General features: G+C 43.2%; 1 protein-coding gene across 4 annotated transcripts in view; it reads right to left on the bottom strand.

Annotated features, from left to right (window-relative positions):
- CERS3 (ceramide synthase 3) overlaps positions 1-21,747 on the bottom strand; it is a 46,079-nt gene that overhangs the window by 13,665 nt on the left and 10,667 nt on the right. For 3 of the 4 annotated variants that reach the window (XM_017805143.1, XM_017805142.1, XM_017805141.1), the window contains exons 2-10: positions 16,709-16,891; positions 15,102-15,219; positions 12,926-13,044; positions 9,227-9,284; positions 8,305-8,355; positions 7,310-7,402; positions 6,919-7,047; positions 4,986-5,092; positions 3,480-3,636 (exon numbers count right to left, since the gene is read on the bottom strand). In XM_017805143.1, coding sequence (XP_017660632.1) covers positions 3,480-3,636; positions 4,986-5,092; positions 6,919-7,047; positions 7,310-7,402; positions 8,305-8,355; positions 9,227-9,284; positions 12,926-13,044; positions 15,102-15,219; positions 16,709-16,890 — 1,014 coding nt within the window. In that variant the 5' untranslated portion in view covers position 16,891. Of the gene's footprint in view, positions 1-3,479; positions 3,637-4,985; positions 5,093-6,918; positions 7,048-7,309; positions 7,403-8,304; positions 8,356-9,226; positions 9,285-12,925; positions 13,045-15,101; positions 15,220-16,708; positions 16,892-21,650; positions 21,672-21,747 lie in introns of those variants that run through there. The other variant, XM_017805144.1, reaches the window with a different exon arrangement.

The following is a 21,747-nucleotide window of genomic DNA, read 5'->3' as shown; positions in this document are numbered from 1 at the left end:
CAAAACTGACCCTGATGACTCCTAAATAACAGCAACCACCAGTGAGCAGCTCATTGTGTTACTTGAAGGTGCTCTGACGGTGACAAAACCATTACAGGAGAAAGAAAACCTCCTCCTGGTCACATCACAGCCAGTTAGAAACCTGTCACTGCCCTCCTTTGATGGACTTTGCATCAGCCCTGAGGTATCCCAGTCATGTGGACACCATTCCCATTTCCTACAACTTACACATATTTTTCGAGACTTAAAGCACCGCAGTCTCAAAACCTTAACTCAGTGTGTAATGAGTTTAACATATATTTTACATCTTAATTTGCCATAATAACGTAGCTATAAGCTGCTGTCATTCACCCCCTCTTTGTGACCTTGGAAATAAAATGTTAGATCTCCATGGGATTTTCCTGGCGAGATGGTTTAAATCAGTGCACATGTACATACTCCTCTGTATGTTTTTTCAATTTTCCTAAAATATTCTCATATGTGCAGACATGATGACTAGACATGTTTCAGTGGTGCTTGAAACTCGATACAAGTGGGTAATTTAACCATGTAATTGAACAATATTACAGAAACACGGGGAGTTTCCTAGCAACAAAAAGGCCTTGGACATCAAGATGGCAGCAAACGTTGCAATTGCCTGACCCAACTTGAAAGGAAATTGCTCTGGAGAATATTCTCCTTCCTCTCACAGCACAACTGATACACAGCTACAGGTCTGACCTTGAGGGGATTTTCCTGCATGCCTCTCTCATCCACAGGGTCACAAATGTCATATGGGAAAGGGCATTTAGGGAATATTTTATGTTTTTCAGAAGTAAGAATAATGGATTTGAAAAATTTAGTTTTCTTGCACCCTCAAGTTTGCCACCATGGAAAATAAAGAGCTGCTTAATGTGAAGTAGCTGAGTGCAGCTCAGCTTGTGGGTGCAGAATTCCCCCTTGTTAGGGGGGAATTCCTGGAGGACTGGGCCAAGGGAAAGGTGGCACCAGTGCTGTGAGCCTGGAGACCACCAGTGCTGCTCTGTGCCACCAAAGACACCCATGGCTGAGGAAACAGGACACAGATGGACAGAGCAAGATCATCTCCCTTCTTCCCTTTTCCCTCATTTTCATTCATCTCTGGCTGCAGCGTTTGGGAGGAGAAAAACCACAAGAGTTGTGGTCCGAGTTCCTTTTTGCTGAAGCAAATCAGTCAGCTGAGCTATCCCAGAGGACTGAGGATAACTGTGCCCTTCATTGGTGCAGAGAGGAGGTGCCATCTGAGATGAAGAGCTTCTGAGCAGCCAGTGTCAGCCAAGAGCCATCTCCTCCTGCATGGAGGAACCGACCCTCGAGGCTGCAGTGACCCCACAACCCCAGGGTGGCTCAAGGCACAGAGGGCACTGAAAAAATTCCTTACACCCTCCTCTGCTCTGAGCTTCCTTCAGTTAAACAACAACATGAGCCTCTATTCCCAGTTCCACCATGACTTCATTTTTCCATCTGAAGGAGCTAAAACTGTTGCTTCAAGAAAAACACCAAAAACTGCCTGTTTTCTGAATGAAAACTTAAGAGCCTTGGGCAGAGAGACAAACCCCTTCTGACACAAGGATGATGGTCTACTGGTATTTCCCTAAAATAGCAGCAGCTATTTGTGTGGAGTGTGTCTCTAACAAAGATGTTGGTATAAAAACACTGCCTTGCCAACACCATTCTTGTCAACGTTCCCTTTCCAGCTCTGGAGGCACCGGCTGCTTTCACAGCCAAGTTTGCCACCGCTATGGAAAACAGGCTGCACATGCAAGCCAGCTGAAGTCATCCAGACTGAAAAGGGCTCAGGCTGCTGCTGCTACCACTGTAAAAATGTTATTTGGAAAGCCTTCTTCTCAGAGAGCTGTATAAGGAATCAGAAATCCGTGGTAGGGATGCAGGCTTGGTGCTTTCCCATTTTTCAGCAGTGACGGACGCGACAAAGCTCCAATGTGGAGATGAAACATCTCTGCCCCTGACAAAGGCACACGAGCAGGGCAGGGTGGCCTTATATAGCTGGGGTGGCCATGTCCTCTGTGCCACCTTTGTGCACTCTCAGAACCTCAAGCAGCATGGATGGAGAGCTCTGCTGCAGGGCAGGGGGATGTCTCTCCATTTCATCAAAGGGGTTGAGCAAGAACAGCACAGAGACACGGCCAACATCACAAAAGAAAACAAGAAGTAAATCCCTTTCACACTCCATAAGTCAGGCCAGAAATAATTCTGTAATTAGTCAAACAGAGGTAAATGACATGTAAAATTTACAAGCTTTTCAGTGTCTAAGGGAACAGAGAAGCTTGTTTTAGCAGCAGAATGACCCAAACCATTCCTTCCACAGATTTGTCCCTTATGTGCAGCTGTTTGCTGGGTTTGGAACTGCAGTTTTCTTCCAGGGCAGACATTGGGTCTCCCTGTGATACCCAGCTGTCTATTTGCATGAGATCTTAGAGAATCCAATAATTATAGGATGGTTTCTGTTAGCAGTAAACCAACAATTAAATACAGGAGACAGTAATATTTCTATTTCCTTCAGATTCTTCACAGCATTAACTGCTTCAGATAAAAGGACAGAGTCAGTTCAAGTAACTTTTGCTTCTTGAGCCTCAAAAGAAATACCATTTTTCAGCAGCATGATTAAAGTTTCATCTTAACTAGAAAAAGATACTTGTCAATGCTTATCCCAAATCTTAGAGAGATTCTCCCAAGTCCTTCTCTTTAATGTTTTTTGCTCAGTGTTTTACCTACACTGCACCCCACTGCCACTTCATGGCACAAGAAAAATGTTACTACCTCAGGCAATCAAACAAGACATAAATGGCAGTTTTCTTTAGAGGTTTTTCCCACGTGAGTTTTCTCTCCAAGGTAAAAGCAGATTATGCAGCAGCAGACTTGCACTGTTTCTCTGCTCCAGCTGAATAGCACAGTATTTAATTGTGCCATAATATAATACTAGTTCAGCTTCATATGGTTTTCTTAATCCAAAACCAGTGCTCAAGTTTAGTTGACCTCAGATTTAGACAAACCTGAGGAACTTTAACTACTGCAGAAAACTTGTAGTCAAAGATCTCATCACTCATCTCTCCTCTCCTTTGTTTTGGTACATTCCTACAAAGTCCAGTGACAAAAGATTGCTTTCACTTGGAACACAGGAATTCCTAAAGAGTTCTGCACCACCTTTGGGCTTCAGTTTTGGGGGGAGCTCATTTCTCATTTACTATCAGTGCAAAACATCAGATACAGACAAAAAAAAAAAGGTTCTAGTTGAGGTTTTGATATTCTGACCTATGACTTGAGGTCTGACAATGAAAGGGACAAAGCACATTTGAACATCTCTGTACTTTGCAGATCCCTATAAAAAATGCCGACTTGAAAGTTCAGGAAAACATTAATAAATTCCAAGTTAATCTATTGGAAGTATTATAGTCTGTTTGATACTTCACACATCTTTATGAAGAAGAGAAATTTCTTACCTTTAGGAAAACGAACCTTTTCAAAATCTTGTAGATTAAGTAACCCCAGTATAAATGCAGACCTTGGAGGGTCAACAGCATCCCATTGAATAAAAAATAGGCTATGACAGGAGTCGTGGAATAGTAGGTTGGCAGATAGAGTGTGGCACGAAGAATCCTTAAAAACAAAGGTCACTGTTACAGTGCAAGATTTCTTCTCTATTTACACTTATTTCTAATGTCACAGTCCCAACTGATTAATATTAAAAAGCTCTGCAAAGATGGCAGATTAATTAACAAGATCTGTCTTAACTAGATTATGCATCTCCACTGAAATACAGACTTCAGAAGATGAGAAATCTGAGTCTGGCATGAAAGTATTCTAAATCAGGTTAGAAAAAAAGCCCTGCTTTTTAGATCTTCATCTCTGTGTGGTCTGGATACTGTGCAACTCAGAGCTTGTCTAGGCCTTTTTTAATGTAAATTCTCCCTAATCTGAAATCCACGCTCCAGAGAAAATCCTACAGGATTTGCTACAGGGCTTTTTGTTAATTAACATATGTTTTGTCCATCTTCAGACTTCACTACTTCCATATTATTTGGGGCTTTTTGAGTCCCTTTAATCTCATGTTTTGCTTCTGAGCTCAAGAACTGTAGAACAAGAAACTCGGTGAAGCAAAATGATTGGAGATCACTTGTACAGTTAATCAGAAAATCACAATAAAGTGAAAGACATCAGCCTTTCTGAAGGCAAATACTACAGGAAATTAAAGCCTTGTGTTGATCAGTGTTCAGAACCCTTAATTTAAGCAGCTTGAGCCTCTAAGGGTTTGTCCACGTGCAGGGAGGGGCACGAAGGCAAATTAGGGCTGTGAATGTGAAACACATTAAACACTTTTAATAGCTAAACACACTGAGCACAGTAAGCACCCATGTGGATACTCCAAAGCAGATTAAATTATGGCACTCCAAAGGCATCCAAGTATTTAGCAAGTTAAGATTTATTTGTGTTGACTTCATGAATTAATTGGTTCACCCTCACTCCTCTGAGTGCTCCTGGCGTGGGTGAGTGAGGTGAGGCACCACCCCAGAACTGGGGAGCAGAAAGAAGATTCTACAAAAATTGAACTACAATCACATACTCTGACTTTGCAGCTACAGCAGGAGGGGTGGAATGAAAGGGAAAATGATTTCTCCTGGTTAAGTAGCTCAACCCCCTTGAAAATGCAGGAGCTCATAGCATTTAACTACGATTTACAAGTTAAATAATACATAAAAGCCTTTATTTAGGTTAGCAGATCTTCAAGAGGCTCCTTTAAGACTATTTTCACTTAAGAACTTTTAAAGAAAATGACAGTTTCTGTCAACTCTTCTTGCTATCCCTTAGTAGCCAACAATAATGACAATTCTGCTTCTGCTCTTTAAAGTCCAATCCATTCCTCCCCTTTTCCCACCCCAACCAACAGTAACCTCTCAGGGGAAGTGGGAATGAAGTAAAAGCCTGTGACTCCATTAAATGTTGCTTACCAGAAGGGGAACAGGATGATCCTGGTGATGAAGAATGCGATAGAGAAGATGATAAAGAGTATATTGCAGGTTTTCTCCCAGTGAGCATAATTAAACATTTTGGCTGCCTGCAGAGAAACCACCAAATGTATTGTAAATATTCTCTGAAATAAATTCTGTGCTTTCATAAATAAAGACTCATCTTCCACCTAAGCAGGAAGAAAATTTCCTCCCAGTTTGACATGTAAAGCAAGCATGTTACTGGTACCTAATAAAGCAGCATCAGAACAGATGCTTTGTTTATATTTCTCCTTTCATCCTAAAGGAAAGGACTCTGTATCAAAGGCCTAAAGAGCAGCTCTCCAACCAGAATATCCAAGTGTTGTGGAAACACAAAGTGCTCTTGCCAACAGAGGTAATTCCTCATTTTTCTACCAGACTCCAGACAGGTTGAGTCCAAGAGAAGCTGCTCAGGAGTGGTGGTGGCCCCTCTCACACAGGTGTTCTGGTACATCCCTGTTACTGACCCTCCTCTGGGCATAATTCAGCTTCTGTTTTCTCCTTTTTGAGAGCAGGAGATCTTAGTGCTGGTCTCTGTCCCACTCAGAAAGGTTGTAATTGCTGCTTCTCCCCTCAGTGAACCCTACAGAGCTCTGCATGTTCCATTAGGAACCACCTTGGGCACGGCTGAGCAGAACAGCTGTTCTCAAGTGTGAGCAAAGCCTCAGGTGCCAAGCCTAAGTTTTAAACAAGCAGTTTGATTAATTATTTTTTCCCCTTCTTTTTTTGAGTGGCAGGATTAAGTCATGCTGGTACTCAACTTCAGTTTCCATCCAAGTGCTGTCCTACCAGTTTCCAGCTCAAATATCTGTAGGGCCCTCAGTTAATTGGAACACAGAGCAATTCAAGATTAGAGGTAATTCAACAAAAAAACTTGTTTAATCTGGACCAATCCCAACTTTATGACCCCACAATTACTTGGTCCAATAAAACAGACTGAGTATGAGGAGTGAAAATGGACAGTGATAGATAATAAACTAAAAGGGCTGCTTTTAGGCACTGCCACCAAAACAGGTGATGAAACTGTGCTCTCAATCTCCATGTTATAAACTCAGGAAAACTCTATTGAAGGAAACATAATTTGTGTTTGTCTTTCAAGAAACCCAGCAGCAAGTCTGTATGACCACAGTGCAGAACTGAACACTTCTAAACATTGATATTTAGTTCAGGGAAGGGACTTCTCCTTCAGCACAGGGGAAGAAACTTCTTTTCTGCCAGTAGGTACCTGTGATATCTTGTTCAGGGACAGCTTGAGTGTCTCCAGCCTGAAGTGTTTAATGTAGAGGTACCCTTGGCTCAACACAGGGGGATGCATGATGACAGCAGTAAAGCCAATTTGGAGAGTCACAGAATCATAGGAGAATTAGGCAAAATTTTGGCTGCTAAATTTGCAGGTAGGTAGTGGAGTCCCTTCCATCACCAGGGAGGTGGTGGAGTCCCCAGCCCTGGATCTGTTCAAGGACCAACTGGATGTGGCACTCAGTGCTCTTGTTTAGCTGACAAGGTGGTGATTGATCAAAGGTTGGACTCAATCTTGGAGATCTTTTCCAACCCAACTGATTCTGTGATTATCCTGGTCTAATTTTAACAGTGAAACAAGAACAACCCAGGGAATCAGCTGTACTTCCAGTCCCTGTTCTGTACTGAAGGATTTCTCTTCTGCTCTTTTCTCATAATGGATTCTGCAGCAGAATATCAAATTATCTAGAAGCTCTTTTTTATCTTACAAGCTAAAATCCGTGAATCCGTGTCAGGAAGGGATCGTACGGAACTTGTGGCAAAAAAAGATTAAAATGTCACTGAAAATAACCTGAGCAACAACCAAAAAAAAAAATCCCAACCAAACCAAAAACCGAAACTCAAGCCAAAAAAAAAAGGTGGAGAGCAGAGTTACCTCGAGCCAGAAATCTGCAGTGTCGTGCACAAAGATCACCAGAGTCCCGAGGCGCACGTAGTTGCCACACCAAGAGCCGCTCATCAACCCGATGGCTGCCAAGTGATGGACAACGTGAGCCATGAAATCCTGTCGGGGAGAGGCAAAAAAAAAAAAAAAAAAAGAAGAGGTAAAGCCAAGCAAGTACAGCCCTTGAGCGTCTTGCCGGCCCCTGAGGGATGCCCTGGCAGCAGGAATCCTGGATGTGTGTGCGGGGGTGCCAGGCACAGACTGATGCTGCCCTCATGTGGCTGCACCTCATCCAGGATCCGGGCGGGGATTTTCCTCGCAAACACTTTCTCTCTGCTCATGGAAAGGGAGGTTTTAGCTACAAACAAGCACGACCACTTGCCTTCCTTTTGATGTCAATGCCAAGGGTAAATAAGAGAGACCAGTAAAACCCGATCTCAGCCATGTAGTACCAGTACTGGGATGGCAGCAGGGTCTGTAATGAAGACAAGCACAGTTAACTCTGAGAACAGCAAACAGTAAATGCCAAGTGAAATTATTTCTTTTTTCCTTCCCTGACTTCTCCTGCTCCTCTGCTGAGTCTTGCTTAAAAAATTAAACTCAACTGAATCCCTGTTCTGGGCTTCATTAAGAAGGATGTTCTGGGAGCCAAATATTTTAACCTTTGCTCAGCCCAAAAATCACAATTTCTGCAGTTCCTCCCCCACCTCTGAATTTTAACATGCTTTTCTCCACGTTTTTGTCAGAGAAGTACATTCAGAGTCCTTCTGCATTTAATTACAAACAACTGCAAATAAACCCCCTCCATTTTGGTGAACAATTAACATATTAAATATTCTCACTTCCCACATATGAAATGTCAGTTATTTATGCTTAAATCTCATGGATTTGCTGGCAGGAAGCTGGGCTTGGCTGCTCCCTTGGGTCAAGACATTGCCCAAGTGGCAGGTATGTACAAGGAGCTGGGAAAAACTCAGCTGGGAGGCAGGATTCCTTTTGTTCCTGGCCCCTGCCTAGGACAGGGATAAGAAGATTTATAAAAATAAGAGTGCCCTGAAGGATTGCAGGGCCTGGAGCAGTGCAGGGGTTCTACATTGAAACTGAGAGCACCCATAACATCTCCAGTGTGCAACTGGTATCCTGGGGTGGGTGGAAATAACCGTGGCCTGGCAGGAGGGGTGAGTTGCAGCACGGGCAGATGCCAGGGAAGCCCTGGAACAGTCAGCAGGACTTCCCAAAAACAAGACAAGAGGCTCTGGTGCCACACCTCTTCAAGTGGTGCCTGTTGGCAGGGAAAAGGCTGCTGCAGATTGGAAGGGGCAATGGGGAAATACTGGGAATGCCTGGAGGCCGATGGCCAGATCCCAAAAAGCTCACCTGAAACGGGTATCCAACCCACGTCTGCCAGATGTCGTAAAACCAGGGTTTCTGGGGAAGACACAGGATTCAGAGTCTGCTCAGCTCAGCAACAATCACCATCTTAACTCACAGCCTTCACTGCTTAAAATTTCCCCAAGTGGAGCAGGCTAAGAAGCTGCAATCCTGATAACTGTTCTCCACCAGTTTCCAGAGGGATCTCACATCTCAGATTTATTATATTGGTCCCAGGTTTCTGGCTTCCTTTCAGGACACCTGAAACGTTCCAGTTCATCATTTCATCATCCGAAGCAGTGGGTGTGTGTTTTATTACTGCAATTACTCAAGATATGTTGCCACAGTGATTGAATTTGCTGTGTTTACCAGTCACACACTCCACTGGTTCATGATGATAAACAGTGTTTGGGGAGAGGAGCCAGACGAACGTGGACACGCCGGGATCTGTTCCGCTGCTCAGGGGAAGCATTAATGACACCCCAGGCAGGGCTCACACGCTTACAAGCAGCACTCTCCCTGTTATTCCCCACTTCTGACTCAGCAGCAACACCTCAATAAATAGCTGTGACCCCCAAAAATGCTGCCAGAAAAGAGGGTTTATGGCCTCCTCTGAGGAAAACAAGGCCATGTGATGCGTTTGTAGGTGTTAACAAGGCGTGTTGTAAAACCATCTGCGTGACTTCCCAAAACTTGCCTTACAAATACTGATTACTCATAAATTCCTTTATCACAGAAGGTCAAAAGTTAATTTAAAAATTAAATCTCAGTGCATACTGCAGCCCATCCTCTAGATTATACACACCAAGGATGTGAACACACAGAGCCACTGAAATCACTGGCTCTTTCAATGGACTTCAAGGAAATCTAGAAATCAGTCCTTATTTTGTTAAAAAGATGGTATCAATCTTTCAGAAAGTTAACTTACATCATACAGAAATATAAATCCAACAATGGAGGATGTCAGATAGAATGAGAAACGCCAGCTGCAAAATTAAAGTGAAAAAAATAGAAACAAAACATTACATTTTGTATAGATATTGTCCTGAGCCAGGATTACTGCAAATCATTGTATATCACAGACAATCTTCACATAATTGTGGCCTCACGCTCTACATCAAGGGTTGTCACACATTAACTGTATCTGAATTATTAATATTTAACTACTTAAGCTTTGACTAATTGCTAAGGTAGCAAATTCTTTTACATGATCACAACACAGATATTTGGATTGTGATGACAGCTGTAATTTTCCAGCCAGGCATGAACTGATTAAGAGAATGATCACAAGTGTAACAAATCCCCTAAAAATTCATGTTTGATAACCTCAACCTTTTCCATTGTATCAATCCCTCTAAAATATTCCCACAGGACTGAGAACACCCCACAGTTCCCTGACTGCAGAAGGTGTCTCAGCCCACACTTCCCAATCTGACCAGTCACTGTGTGCACCAACAGTGACCTGTTCCAGTCACTGGGTTCATTTCTCTTCATCTCTCAACACCAGCTGTTGACAACAGGGGGATCTTACGAAACTTCAACAACTACTGGATTAGTTTATGTATTATTACAGAGGTCTGAATTAACTATAAACTTCAATCTTTCACTAGGTGTGCCAGAATTTAGCCTGATCTAAGCTTTCTGTGGATTACATGGATATCCAGCAAGGCAGATAAAACTTCCAGGTTTGCACCATGGATCTGCTCTGTCAGCAAAGGGGAAAAAGCTCTTGTGCATCTCAGTGAACTGTGGTGCTGCTTTCCTAGGTGTCAGAGCAGGATACTGTGACTTGGAGCCAGTAGTCCTGTAATGACTCTGGAGCCTGTGTGGGAGGGATTGTCCCTGGGACTGGGTGTGGCTGCAGCCTCAACCCAAGTGTTCCCACTCCTACCTCTACAGGTGATGGAAAACTCCTTCCTTTCCACTCTTCCCCTTGGCAGGAACAAGCCTGACCTTCCCCCGGGGAGCTCTGCAAGATTAGTAGGAAAATACTGGAGGACTTCACATGCAAAGAAAGGTCGTGACCACAGGGACAGGCACATGGCCCCAAACCTGCTGAGAACTTGTTCTAGAACAAGAGGAGAGCAGCCTCCCAGAAAACCTAAATATGAAAAGGAGAGAGCACCTCAAGAACACTGTACTCACAGATTGACAGATGTATCAAATGAGATTGTGGTCTCTGACAAACATTAATGAAGTGCCACAAGAGAGAAGGAGATGAGAACCTGGGTGGTAAAAGCAGCCCCTCCTTCCTGAGCCCCACAGTACCTGGAGGGTGATATCCCAGGTGGAAGAATGAGATGTTCAAAGACTGAGACAGCATTCCATGAGAAAAACAACAAACAAAGGATGAGGCCATGGGATGGCGGAGGCGAGACAAGATGATGTGTCTCACGCCTGTGAAGGAGCTCGGGAAACAATTATAAAATTGCCACTTGATGCACAGGTGATAAACATTTGGTTTCCTTCTCAACTTTAAAGCATCTTTCCTCAGGTGATTTGGAAATAACTCTGCAGAACACCCACAGCACAGACAGGAAAAATTCAGAGGAAAATAGGAGAGCAAACGGAAGGGGAGAGAGGGACCCACAAGTAATACCTGGCTCAGAGTTAACCAAGACATGCTAGAAAAAACAACCTTGTGGCACAGGACAGACTTTACACAGGGGCTGGTGCTGCCCTCACAGCTCCTGTTTCACACAAGGGAGGTGTGAGTGGTCCAGTGGATAGGGCAGGACTGATTCTGTGTTGGCTGTAAAGTGGTTTTCTGAATCAGACCCAAAGCACAGAGCACCTACAAGGCTGTGCCATTAGTCCCCAGCCCTACAAACATATTGAGCACACTTGGCAATAAAGAGTGCTTCAGATGAACTCATTATACTGCCATACTGCCAGAGCACTACCTCATCTTGCATTTAGCCAAGCTTCTTTATGAATCTGGTGAACAAAACCTAAGGTAAAACTCATCCAAATTCACCAAATTTTACCCAAGTGCCTTTTAAACTCTGAGCTTTGCCACCAGGGAGAGCACTGAACAACAGCCATGCAAAAAGATTTTCTGATTTAACTTCAGGAATCTTTTCTCTTGAGCTGAAGGTAACAACAAAGAACTTAGTAGGGGAAGTTAAAGGCTAGTAAGTCTCTCAATGCAGGGAAAGTTTCATGCAAAGGGCTTTCCAAACCCCAGTGTTGCTCAACTGGGAGCACTAATAGCCTAAGTATGGTTTAGATCTGGCTCATCAGATTTTCCTTGTGATTCAGAAAAATGATCCTGGAGATTGTAGGCTTTCAAAAATTTCAAAATGCTCATAATACTGACTACTAGCATGGAATAACTCTGTTCCTCGTTTTTTGCCTAGAGAATTATATTCAATTAAATTCCCTGACAAAGAGCAGAGGAAGGTTCACCAAATTGCACAAGAGAAACCTGTTTGCTTCATTCTCACTCAAGCTGCCAGGCAAGTTTGAATCTCAGTTTTCAGCTGTGTGTTACTAGAGACACCCATGGCAGGCAGGTCTTTTAGCAATAGCAGGAAATCTTATTGTCACTTGTGAAACAAAGTTAATTGATCCACAAAACAACAGCAGAAATAAACCTTGGAGACTGGCTTGCCAGGAGAGTTTACTGAAGTCAGACTTCAGAGAGACACACCTCTGTCTATCAACTGGATTTATGTCCCACAGAGGGACTAAATCATCATACATTGATTCACACTGCAAATAATCTTGATACTCAGCTTTGAGCTCTGCAGCTGTACTTTTAACCCTGAGTCCCTAAGCTGATCTGCAGTAACAGAAGTTAAATATTACAATTAGGTGGATTTTTGCCAGTGTAGTTACACCAGTCAAAACCCAAGTACACAGAGCATTTGAGAAGTGTCTTACAAGGGTACAGATAACATCAGTACCCAAGAGGGAGGAGCTACACAAGTAAAGCTGCATCCATTTGGGGATTTGCCATTTGCAGGAGATTTTGGACCACACTTTAATTATTTAAAGTGTTCAGGTATGAGGAAGTTCTCACAGATGTGTGAAAAATCATATGCAAGAAGTTTTGTAAGTCTTTCCATATTCATTACTCTCACTGGCCCACTCTCATCAGTGTGTTTGAGCTCCTGCTTTGCACAGTGTCCCATGATCAAGCTGTGACACCTGTCATTTACTCAGGATGCCACTTTTCCTGCTCTTGACCTCACTTCAGCACACATGATACCATCCCAAAATGACAGCGTGGGCTCATACATAAACCAGAGTAAACATTTTTGTTTCCCTATAATTACTGGCAGACAGGAAAATATTTTCCTATTGCCTGCATATTTTCATCCAGCACTTTGTAGCAGGAGCCTACAAATAAATCCATTATTCCACGAGGAGGAAAACTGTAAAATATTTTCAAGTTTGTTTTTTTTTTTTCAGGAGAAACAGTAAACCTAATCTTTTAATCACTGTTTGGAGAAATGCTACCAGATCCTTTCAACTTGTTTGTGCATTCACAAACCAAAGCCCTCATCAGGCAGACCCAGCTTTCTGGAAACAAGTCACCCTTAAAAGGCACCTGAGGACCTCAAATTATTATTTTTTTTAAGCAGTAAAGCACATAATAACCAAAAGCATTGTCTTTTCTTACAAAGCCTCCCGGAATTTCCGAAGGACTGTTGGGATCTCAAGGTTCCGCCGTCTCCTAAACCACTTCTCCACCAAATGGACAGTACAGTTGCACTTCTTGGCAAGGCCTTGAATCTCTGACTGCAAAAAAATGGAACAGTGTCAGCAGCAAGATGCACTCCAGTGTCACTTCCATTTATTTTGTAGTTCACAGAACACCTTCCCCAATACCAAAAATGTCATCAATATTAAGTATATATGGGGGTACTTTTGGGTAACACTTGCAGAAACCCTGGATTTATATATATATATGTTTATTTCATTTATTTTTATAAATATATAAATACAAAATATAAATTACATATCTTTATTGATATATTTTGTTTATTTATATAAATAAAGCAAGCATGAAATGCACAGATCCACAAACTGTGCTACTGTCTTTCTGGTGGCTCCTGAGAGAGTCAGGATTTCAGAGATGCAAATTTTAGTGCTAGACAAGAGGTTGGGCTGGAGGGGCAAGTGCCTTGTACCAACACATGTGGACACTGTATCTAATATCTTACCTAATTATAAATAATTATTTGTTTATATTTAAATGGGTTTCGCAGATGAAACGTGGCCTGGAATTCAGGTGACCTGAGCTCTGTTCTTAAATCCAATGCACCTCCATGGTGCAGAGCAAGTCAGTGTCTCTCAGTGAGCAGGATCCAGACTGCCTCCCTTCAACTCCTAAAATAAATCAGGGGTGAAGCACGGCCTGGAAGTGCCACGGGAATGCCACGCTCGTGTCTCTGCACCATGTGCTCAGAGGTGAGGCAGCCCTGCTGCACAGCCAGCCCAGCACGTGCTGTGACTCCTGCACTCCAGGGTGCTCAGGGCCCCACGTGCAGCAGAGCCTGGGGGCTTCCTCCCTCTCCTCCATCCCCACGTGTGGGAGGTGTGGGATGACCCCCCCAGGGGCTCAGAGATAGTGTTTGGCTCATCCCTGGGGAAGTTCTTTCCTCCCAAGGTCAGTATGCAAATAGTGGGTGGCAGCAGCAGTGCCTCCACCAAGACGAGTCCAGTTCAGTTGGTCTCCTACCCTCAGGGAAACCTCTGGAATGTGAGCTACTAAGGCACCTCAGCTGCTGGGGAGGGCAGGAGTGCCAACAGCCTGTGTCCAGCCCATCCTGCTGGCTGGGGAGCTCTCCACTTGCCACGCAGGAATATCAACTTTGTGTCAACAGACAACAGAGACCAAATGCCCTCAACTGCCAGCCAGGCCTCTGCAGGCTTTCCCAGGCACACTGATCCCCAAGCTGGACACCAAAGGAGGCAGCCTGGATCCTTCCCATGCACTCATGAGTATAAAAATGCTGTGCTTCCTTTCAGAGATCCATTGTCAAACTGTCCCATGCAGAAGGAAAGGGTGAAACAGAGACCGGGATACTTGACCAGACAGAGAAGAGCTCATATGTGAACACCAATACACCTATTCCTGATGATATCAGGCAAAAGACACAATAAAAGAATGGCAGAATTAGAGACAGAATGCAAAGTTCCATGTATCAATAATTATTAACATCCCTCATTACTAGAAAGCACATATTTCCTTTCCAAACCAGTGTAGGAGCACTGCAGTCGTTTGGGAACTGGAGTCAGGTCAGTGAACATTCCGAGGCTGCACTTCCCATCAGCAATCAAGTTGCCTCATTTTTGGAGATGACAAACATTGGCTATTCTTTTTTTTCCTTGTTCAATTTTCAAAACAAACAGCAAGGTAATAGAAGGATTGCTTTTCTCCTCACATAAGCCTGGATTAAGTGTGCAGGAATGTAACGGATCAAAAGGCTTCCACGCCAGCGTTCCAACATTATTGCTTGCAATAAACATGGTACCACTTTCCAACAACAGATATCAGCTGATGTTTTCTCCAGGCAGAAATGAGTTAAAGATAGAACACTGCTCTTCACTGGAAGTATTATTAACAGTGTAATCTAGAACAGCATGCCAGAAATTTAAACATCTTAAATGTATTTTCTGTTTCGGATGCCATAAACCCGTGTCAGCAGAACAGCAACGAAAACCCAAATAAATTAAGTCATCTGTCAATCAGCTGGAACTCATCCCATGATGTCATTGCTGATAGCTGATTGAAACAGTAAGAGAGGGATTTTCCAAGAGCAAACCCAGTTTAAAAGAATGAGGATCCTTACTTGGGATGGATGTCTTGAGCACTCCCGGAAATAACTCTCTAAAACAGGATTAGGCTGTGGCTTCACACGTCTTACATTCTTTATACCCAAGGCTTTTGCCAGAGGAATGGCAACATATCTGAAAAGACACACCATGAAAAACTTCAGAAATACTACACAGTTACAAGCCCTTGGCTGTTCTCATGCCAGGATCTGAAGAAGATAGATCTGATGCAATTTAATCTGCCAGTGCTCTGGGAGAGGAAGGGATCTCCCTACAGCTAATCCCAAGAGGGAACCACGGCACATCAGCAGTCACACAACAAAGCAGACCCAGGGACTCCAGTTTGTGGCCATGAAATGATATAAAACTAAAGGGAAGGAAAGGACACAAAAGCCAGGATGTGTTCTTCGGAGGCATGTTGGAGTTCAGCAACAGTTAAGGGAGAGTGGCACGAGATCAGAGCTCTCCGTGCGGGCTCCAGGATTGCTACCGGGCTGCTTTCCCTGGTGGCAAAGTCACTGGGAATGTACTTCACGGGGCCACTCCTGCACATGGCCATTCCCTGAGGCTGAAGGCTTCTCTTTCTCTGCCTTTTTCCAACCCAAACCGTTGCAGGGTGTGCCAGGGGCTTCTCCCTTCTGCTTGGGCAGAACTTTCTGAAAAAGCCCTGCTGATATCAGCAATTGATTCCTCATTACTCATAGCCATGGTCAGTTTTCCCTGGATTCCCTGCAGCCAGATGTGTGGGCTAATTATCCACACCAGTGAGACACACTTGGGCAAGCCTTTACTCGGGAGACACTGGGAATGGTTAGAAACATATGATCCAAATTACTTTAGATTGCCAACATGAGTGATCTTATCTGCTCCTGTTTTAAGTCTGTCCAACTTACGACATTCCGAATTTCCTCATTCTATCCTGAAATAATTATAAAAACCTACTAATCACATTCTTTAGGGGAAAAAAATAGAAAAAAAGGAAATACTCACAAAAAAGGCACAAATAAATAAGTCAAAGCACTGCAAATCTTAACATAATTGTAGCTTTCTTCTGTGGAGTCAACCCCTGCCTGTCCCCTAAGATTCCAGCTGCAGAAGCAATCCCTCTTTCAGTGCCAAAGTGAGGGGGGAAAAAAAGGAATCAGCTTTACTAGATCTGCATAAAATGTTCACATGAAACTTTGAGACCCCTCCAGCCTGCTTAGCTTGGCCACAGATGGACACCTGGGACCCATCAGCCTCACACAAATGTTCTGGGGCAGCACCAAACCAGAGGAGAGGTTTGGTTGGGAGGACAAATACCTTCCCCCTTCCACCAACGGAGAGAAAGGAAACCCAAAGAGTTTAGAATTAATGGTATCTCTAACAAAAGGAGATAGAAGTATCCAAACACTGTTCTAAGAAAGCGAGATAGAAATATTTTCCTTCTAGATTGGAGCACAGCCACCTATTCCTAACAGTGGAAACATTTCCCAGTTTTTCACCTGCCATATTATCTGTACCAGATCTTTCTAGCAAACCACCAACTAATCCTCCTTCAAAAAACATAAGAACATTGATCTAAAGATATTTTTAGCATTAATGAGGATTAACCTTAGCATCAAATTGCATTTCTGTCTCTTACCTTTCACAGAAGAATCGGATAATCAGCAATACAAAAGCATATGGAATTGTGGCATATAACTGATGTGGTTTGGGAAAGACAAGGCCATCCCGGTCTACAAAATCTGCCCATGTACAATTGATTGGCATCCAGATATTCTCCCACCAGAACCAGCTGTTGAGTGTCTTTAATATGTAGGCCATGCTATGTTAAAAAAAAGAAAAAAAAAAGATATGATTGAATTTATTCTTCATGTACTAAAAAGAAAATGCATGAAATAAAACATATTGTTGTGTAGAGCCAGTGAAGTCAGTTTGCTTGGGGAAAAAATAAAACCACAGAGGAAGCTGAAACCCTCTCAGTGGGATCATAACCCAGCAGAAGATGAAATAATAGAGCTGAATTCTGAGTTGGTATAAACCAATGCAGGCCTTTGAAATCTGCAGGGGGGGAGGTAATCTGGGGTCTCATTTCAGCCACTCACACTGGACTGCTTAGTACCTGCTCAAATTTGCAATAACAATTTATAATCTATCACACCAATACTAATGAGAACTGATCTTCCCCTGGTTGCCTTCACAGATTAAATATAACAGGGTGGAAGAGTGGAAAAGAAATGAGAAAGTACAGGGGGAACTCAATTCTGTAATAATAAGGACATTTTGCTGTTCAATTACCACTGTTTAATATGCTAATGGCCATATATCCTAAATTTGCAGACACCTGTGCAAAGGAACAAGTAGAAAAAAAAATACAGTGCATAGCAAGTTTTTCTGGGAATTGTAGGAAGTACCATGAATTAACTGTGATCAGAACAAAATGTCTAAAACCAGTTCTGGAAGGAAAAAAAAAAGATTTCACTTCAACAGAAATACTTCATTCTTGTAAAAGTCTCATTTTTAGCCTCTGCATTCAAAATTATGTATTTGGAAATTTCTGTTCTCACTCATTTAGCTGTAAGGACTTCACAATACAAACATGTTATATATCCTATAAAAATAGGATCATCCTAACACTGAAGAAAAATAGAAGTTACAATAATGTTTTCCATAAGGCTGAAATACACCATTTTTCTATCATTTCAGAGAATAATAAATTTAAATAAATTTTTCCATACTAAGATTTTCTGTAAACCAGGAAAAACACAAGGAAATAGCTGATACCATTGAACAACAGATTTGATGAGGAAACAGCTGAGCTGGGAGGATTTCAAACAGGTCTCCTCCCAGCATCCCACTGGAAGATCCAACAGCAATATCTCTGTAGGGGATCAAGTGATAAGATCAAATCATGCTGAGGTCAGACAGTAGTTCAGACTTTTTCCTGTCCCTCCATATCTGAGCAGGGGCCACAGGACTTTAGTTGTGCCTGGAGCTGGGTCAGGACACGGTGCTCGGTGCACTCACCTGGCATTCCGGATCTGGAATGGATCCCACTTTAATGTACAGCCAAATGAACCATCACTGGCCTTTAGGAAGGACACTGAGGTGCTGGAGTGTGTTCAAAGAAGTCCTGTGAGGAGCAGCTGAGGGAGGTGGGGGGGCTCAGCCTGGAGAAGAGGAGGCTCAGGGGAGACCTCATCACTCTACAGCTCCCTGACAGGAGGGGGGAAGGTTCTTCTCCCAGGCAACCAGCAGTAGGACAAGAGGACACAGCCTTAAACTGCACCAGGGGAGGTTTAGGTTGGACATCAGGAAGAAATTCTTTACAGAGAGAGTGATCAGCCATTGGAATGGGCTGCCCAGGGAGGGGGTGGAGTCACTGTCCCTGGAGGTGTTTAAGGACAGACTGGATGAGGCATCAGTGCCATGGGCTGGGTGACAAGGTGGGGTTGGGTCAGAGGCTGGACTCGATGATCTCAGAGGTCTTTTCCGACCCAGTTCATTCTGTGATTCTGTTTCCACTAAGCTGGAGCCTTGCAGCAGGTCTGGGAAACTGTGACCTGGACCCACCAAACAGCCACTGTGGATCCATTTCCTGGCCAAGTCCAGTAGTCAGAACTAAGCCATTAATTACTCACCATTTAATCTTTTTAAACACCAAATGGGGACAGTAAAAACCTTCCCAATAAATCATGTGTGTAGAACCAACTGTGAAAATAAAGGAGGGAGAAATCACAGTTGTTCCCCCACTCAGACTTTATATGCCAAGTTTCAGCCTAGAGCAAGTTTTTACTGCTGGATTATAAACTCCTGGAAGTGGGGATTTATCCTGGGGCTGCTCCCAGACCCTTAACAACAGCTCACAGGCGCCATCAGAGTGAAGCAGGGCTTTGAAACAGGACATTTGGGTCAGACAGAAAGGCTGGCAGACAAACTGCCCTGGAAGACCAGGGGAGAGACTCATTACACAGCTCTGCTTCCTAATAGATCTATATTTTTGAACTAGACTGTGCACTGCAAACTACCACGAACTGTAATAAAAATAGGCCAGTCTGTTACAGCACAGTGGAAAGAGCACTCCCAGTTGGATTGTGGGGAGGTGGGTTGGGACAGAACATGCACCCAAAACCTTAGAAAAACCCAGCAGTGCATATTTTCATATTGGATTCCTGGGATCTCACCAGCTCATGTTTTCCTTCCACACACGGATGCCTCACCATATGATTACCTCTTAAACTCGTTAATATAGCACTATTAAACTAAGCTCATAAGCACATGCTTGATCTTAAAATTTAAGGGAATTCTGGGATTTGAGGTCTGCTCTGGAGTTCACAGATGCAGGAGAAATCCTTCCCCACAAACACTAAATGACTCACTGAAAGGTGGGTTCTCTGAAACTCTTCCTTCTGTAAATCCTGTACTTGTACCAGGACTTGCCTGGCACATGGAAGGGGGGTCAGACCATCCCTGGTGAACACTGTCCAAGTAACTCCTAGAAAACTGTTGATGAGATTCCAAATCTGTCTGCAGCCCATTCTTAAGTTTCATTACCCTTAAATTGGCTGTTTTCACTGCAGCAAATCAGGCCATTCCCCAGGAAATCTTACAGATTCCCATCTCCATAACAGCAGCTGTTAAGTAGTTGGGCTGCTTTCCTGTCTCCCTTCAGGTCCCATGATGAGGTTCCTGGAGCACCTGGAAGGTGGGGAACACCAGTGGCCACCAGTTCCAGCCCAGGGATCAGGCTACAGATACCAGATTTCAAAAGCAGCTCATCTTTTTAGCTTGCATGAAGTGTCACAAGTTGCTCTGCTGCTTCCAAAGAATGGGCACTGGAGAAAAAGGCCCAGCTTGGCCTGATTTGGGACCAGCTCTAACAAGAAGCTTTGAAGCCAAGCCAGCCTGAACCTCCTATTGCTGGTGCTGAGCTCAGAGCTTTTCCTTGGAGCTTGTAGCAGCACCAACAATCAGGAGTGAGAAATTACAACAGCAGGTGACTCATATTCTACCCAGCCAAGGCTGAAAAAAAACCCTCTGCCTCTTCCCAGATCCCAATCCATGCACCAGCACTGCCAGGATTCATTGACAAAACTGGAATTGTTGCTCTAGAAGGGGCTAAAATTCAGTCTAACAATAAAATGAAGATATTTTAGAAAACTGAGGTTCCTCTGCATCTCAGGATTTAATTCATCTCAGGAATTAAATACTCCAAGTAAAGAAATCTAATCACCTTGCTACAGAAGGATCTCCTCTGTAGCCTAATCTAGTTTTAAATGGGTTAGTGCAAAACAGGAAAATCAGGAATGATTGCTTCAGGAACTGCATCCTTTATAATTAAAGAAAAGCCTACACACTTGGGAAGTACCAATGTGAAGTTTCTTTCAAAGCCCTGTTTCTTGAATCCTTGATATATTGGATAAAAAAACCCAAAAACCTGATTTTTAACAGCATTAAGCAAAAAAAAAAAAAAAAATAAAAAGGGTATATTTGGGTTTGACAAAAGCTATGTGGCTGCATTTTGCAAAACAAATTCAGGAGCTGCTTTGAAGTGAAATTTCTGGCTGCTGCAGTCTGAGGAATTAATAAAAAGAAACAAAGCCAAAGCTTTGATTGTATTCTCTGCATGAAAGCTCTTGCGTGCAAAAACTGCATTTCCAAAGCCAGACTAAGAGAAGGTGATACCCAGGTTTGCAGGATGTGTTGGGAGCATTTCCTATCCTTATTTACTGAATAAATTAGAAAAAACACAATGGGTCAACAACTTGAACGTGCAAGTGAAAGAAACCTTAATTTTTAAGCATCTTATCAGTCTACTCTGTGGGTCCAGAGCTGTAACAGGGAAAGAATGTAATCAGCAAAAAGCAAGAATAACATAATTCTCCTATTTCACTCATAATTTGGCAGAACTGGTAAAGCTGGTGCAGTGACTGTTGGGAAAAAAAAAAAAAATCAAGTCTCTCAGATATCAAGAGATAGCAAAGCTGTTCTGGGCTGTTAATCATCAACATTAAACAGAAGTATAAAAGAGTAAATAAAAATCAGATGCACCATACCATGACTTTGTTTTGGGCTTTGCTGGAGACTCAGAAATATATCCAAGAGTGACCACACAAGTTTTAGCAGCAGATCAGTGTTTTGCTGCAGACATTCATGTTCCCCATGGAACAGGTGGACAGATGTGGGTCCTGCACGTTGGGCCGTGTGGTTTGTGGAGGACAGAGCTGAAGGAAGGATGCTGGATGGATGCTGCCATCCCTTCCCACGTTGTCTTCCCAAATGTGCAAACATGATTCCGGTTGGATTCGGCACAACCTGAGCCTGACATCTCCCCCAGCCCACACATCCCACCGGCGGCAGCCGGGAATAAAGGAGCTGTTGGACCTGGAGGTTCTTCTGGTGAAACCCTGAAGTGAAACCCTGGAGAGCTCCATCCACATAAAGCAGCTGAATTAAGACTGCTGCAAGACCTTTAACTTCACATTTACTCCCTCACTTGTACAAATCTCAGCTGTAAACAGTTTAAGTGCCCAGTTATGGGGCAATTACAGCATTTTACTTCTTTTACTGCTCCTCCTCATTACCTTGTAACTCGAGTACTACCGTGAGCAGGCTAAAACAGCACTTTGAATAAATCTCAATTAAGGTGGCAAGTGAGTTTTCTATTTTTTTCCCTGTTCT

This window comes from Lepidothrix coronata, unplaced genomic scaffold, assembly GCF_001604755.1.
Source record: "Lepidothrix coronata isolate B3197 unplaced genomic scaffold, Lepidothrix_coronata-1.0 Scaffold11, whole genome shotgun sequence".
NCBI lineage: Eukaryota > Metazoa > Chordata > Aves > Passeriformes > Pipridae > Lepidothrix > Lepidothrix coronata.
This window is presented reverse-complemented; position numbering and strand designations above follow the sequence as displayed.